Below are 4,008 nucleotides of genomic sequence, written 5' to 3' on the forward strand. Positions count from 1 at the left end.
TGAACTGAAATTTCTTTTACATGTAGAAGACAGAAGATATTATTATTGTCAAAGATATGGTGATGAGAGACTTGGAAGAGATACGTCTTCTTTAATTTGGAGTGGCATATGATGTGGGGTATTTTCAGTCAATTTTTCTCATTACGTGTTTTGACTTTCTCCCTCTGTTTTCTACCTTGTCTATTCAACAATACTTTTCATTTCTTCCAACAAAAAGACAAAAGGAATAAAGTGTGCGATTTACATTATTATATATGGTGATACTATCACCAAAATTTTATAATTATCTTTATATAAAGATATTTTTTTATAATTATTAGATCATAAATTATATAATTTGATTTTGATGTATTATAAAAATATTATTTTTTTAAAATATAACTAAATAAATAAAATATACTTTTAACACAAAAATTTTTATGAAAAAATATTTTTAATATTTTTATTTAAATAGATGGCATTAGATATTCGTACCACCTTTAATTTGAATGTTACCTTTGTATTTGGATAAGGTATACTTAACAATATCTCAAGAAGTGAAATGTGAATTTGCTTCATTCTCAACTCAAAAAATATAAAGAGCTGAAGATTATCTATAATTCCAACAATTTAACCAAAAAAAATTTATCTTATCTTATCTTTATGTTATCTTCTCTTCTTATCTTATCTTTACTTTTATCTTTCATAGGACAATACTTTATATATATATTTAGTCTTACCCTCATAGTTTACAACACTTCAGTACAATTCAATCAATCAATAATCAATAAAAGTTCGCATTCTTTTCTTTTCTTATTCTTTCACAATTTTATCATGGTATCAGAGCCACTTCTTTTTCAACTTCCTCCCACAATAAATAATCATAGATTTAGTTACATGCATCCAAGTGAAAATTCTACCACAGTTTTGATTATCCCGGTTCTTTACCAGCAATTCCGTCTGCGCCTTCTTGTATTTCATCTGCAACTTCTTCCGGGAGTTTTGTTTCAGCAGTTCAATCTGCATCTGTTCTAGCAGTTCAATCTGCATCTGTTCTAGCAGTTCCATCTGCGCTCTACGCGCCATTTGAAGACCACTCTTATTGCGCTATACGCGCCCTCTAAAGATCAATCTTGTTGCGTTTTACACGCTTATTTTTTATTTTTTATTTTTTATTTTTTATTTTTTATTTTTTATTTTTTATTTTTTATTTTTTATGAAGATCGCTGCTTGCTCTCTCTCCCTCAAGCACAGCATCTCCTTTTATGTATTTTTGCCGTCGGTAGCTCAAGCTCCGCCGCACGCAATTGTTTAAAGATCGCTGCTCAAGCACAACATCTCCTTTTATGTATTTTTGTCGTCGGCAGCTCAAGCTCCGCCGCACGCAATTGTTTAAAGATCGCTGCTCAAGCACAGCATCTCCTTTTATGTTTTTGCCGCCGGCAGCTCAAGCTCCGCTGCGCGCATTTTTTGAAGATTGCTGCTCAAGTACAGCATCTCCTTTTATATTTTTGCCGCCGGCAACTCAAACTCCGCCGCACGCATCTTCCTCCGCGTCACTACGTCAAACGCGTCTTCATCAACAATTTCATTGGAACTTATCCAAGCTGTGGATTATTGACATCTTCCATCCACCAGCTTGCGGGGGCGTATTAAACTAGCTCATGACAACAATAAAGAAGTCTTGTGGCCCACAAATTCAGCCCAACAGAATACATAAATTCAGTTCTAATTTCAGTCTTTATTAATTTATCTTATCTTATCTTTATGTTATCTTCTCTTCTTATCTTATCTTTACTTTTATCTTTCATAGGACAATACTTTATATATATATTTAGTCTTACCCTCATAGTTTACAACACTTCAATACAATTCAATCAATCAATAATCAATAAAAGTTCGCATTCTTTTCTTTTCTTATTCTTTCACAATTTTATCACATGCAAAAAGCCAATAACCCTTATAACAATCTCTTAAGGTGAAGAAGAAATAAATATCTCACCAGAATGACTCCTTTCATTGTTTCATACGTGTAGAGTTCAGGTTCCTTATCTTGCAAGTCCAACATGACTTCAATCAAATTTAGTTTCCCATTATTATTATCACTTCTGATGCTCCTATTCCTTTGGATCTCATCAAGTAGTTTCTGAAGAAAACTATCCACCCTTTTCATCAAATTCACCATCTTCTTTTTCATGCCTTGAAAATCAATCCATTCTGGTATTGGAATGAAGTCATTCAAGCAACTAGCTTGAAGCGCCGTGAACTCCTTCATCAGAATTTGGAACTCTTTACCTTCTTCATCAATATCCTTGCCATAGTACCTTTTCCCAGATATCATCCTCAGCAGCATGTTGAAAGAGACTTCCACAAATTTTGGCCTCAGTTCTACCTATTATCATTAAGTAGTGACCAAACCATAAATAAAAATAAAAAAAAATGAATAGAAGAATAATTTTACATAAACTTTATCTTAGTATATGGACTAATAAAGATAATTACACTAAAATATATTATATATTTAAAATTTATTAATACTATGTGTACACTAAAGTAAGAAACGAGACTCGAATTCGAAATCTTTAATTGAGTATGGAAAGATTATGTCATTTAAATACTATAATTGATGAAAAATTGAGTATACGATGAATTGAATCTTTTTGGCAAACCGGATATTATAATGTTCTACCTTTAACTTTTGAGTTTGACCACCTTTGCTGCACTCTTGAAAGAGTTCCTTCACCAACAACCGAATCTCTTCCTCACGAATGCTTTCAAACATGGCAAGACGATTGGTAGAGAAGAGCTCCAAGGTTGTTAGACGGCGGAGGCTGCGCCAGTGGTCGCCGTAGGAAGCAAATCCTATCGTCCTACTACCATAGTTGAGAAGCTTCGCGGCAAGTGTGGTGGGACGGTTTGCAAAAGTGATATCATTCTTTGTGAAACATTCTTCAATGGCGGAAGGTGAAGAGACAACAAGGACTTTTCGTGTGCCGAGTTTGAGGAACAGCATGTGGCCATATTTCTGTGTGAGGTTGTGAAAGCTTTGGTGCAAGGGTTGTTTTATGAGATGAAGGTGACCTATCATTGGTAGAGAAGGTGGACTTGGTGGTAGGTTTTTGTGTTTGCCATGGATTTGAAGAATGTATTTAGAAACAAGAAAGAAGAAGAGGAGAAATATTGAAGTAGGTATCAGCCAGTTACTTGCTTCTTCCATGTTATTGTGAAAGAAAAAAACTGTGTGGGAGAGTGTTTATATATTTGCTGAATGATTCTTGTTGATTCATTTGTTTTACTAATGAGCTTGACTTTTGAAGCATTTTGATAAGGATTTCATGTACTAAAATTTTGAGATTTTTTTTATACGAGTGGAATATTTACAGTGGAACATTGCAATTATTGTTGTACCGACCACTTTTGCTAAGAAATTAACCTTTTTTTTTTTCTGATCATTAATGAGCTATTAAAATGGAAAATGAGCATAGAAGAGTGGAAGTTTGACGCTGTTATTATTATAGAGAGGGAAATGACTCAAATGAGAAAGTTAGATGATTCAAAATTTAATACCTATTTTTTTTAAGTTTAAGGAGTAAGTTAAATAATTTTTTTTATTTTTTATTTAAAAATTAAAAAATTAAAATAGTAAACTTTTTTAACTAATTAATTAGAATTGCCTTCAATCTTAGTTTATCCTAGCAGAATTGTGTTTTTTTTTTTTTCACTCAACCACGTTACCTAAATCTACTAATCAACTTTTAAGATGTGTGTACATAAATTTTGTACCAATAAATGTTTTTTCTTAACAGAAGTTGGCCTCTATTTTCTTCCTTTACACATGTACTCCTTAGTTAATTTTCGGTCCATCTTATTGTATGTTGAGTTTTTTATTTCAAAAAAAAAAAAAAATTCCATACTGAAATTTGGGAGGATATGGACAAGCAAAGAAACTGGGTTTGGTAGTCTCGAACAGGGACCTACTTCTGCATTTAATATAGGCGGCTAAAAATTTAGTGTCTTGGAAGTATTTTG

The 4,008-nt window shown here is 32.6% G+C and overlaps 2 protein-coding genes across 2 annotated transcripts in view; both read right to left on the bottom strand.

The window, feature by feature from the left end:
• LOC107629541 (cytochrome P450 81E8) overlaps positions 1–3,287 on the bottom strand; it is a 4,754-nt gene extending 1,467 nt beyond the window's left edge. Inside the window, exons 1-2 of the mRNA XM_016332358.2 lie at positions 2,669–3,287; positions 1,982–2,371 (exon numbers count right to left, since the gene is read on the bottom strand). Coding sequence (XP_016187844.1) covers positions 1,982–2,371; positions 2,669–3,196 — 918 coding nt within the window. The 5' untranslated portion in view covers positions 3,197–3,287. The remainder of the gene's footprint in view (positions 1–1,981; positions 2,372–2,668) is intronic.
• Positions 1–4,008, bottom strand: part of LOC107629546 (phosphatidylinositol N-acetylglucosaminyltransferase subunit C) — a 38,822-nt gene that overhangs the window by 21,763 nt on the left and 13,051 nt on the right. The gene's annotated exons all lie outside the window — the stretch shown is intronic.

This window comes from Arachis ipaensis, chromosome B03 (assembly GCF_000816755.2).
Source record: "Arachis ipaensis cultivar K30076 chromosome B03, Araip1.1, whole genome shotgun sequence".
Lineage (NCBI taxonomy): Eukaryota > Viridiplantae > Streptophyta > Magnoliopsida > Fabales > Fabaceae > Arachis > Arachis ipaensis.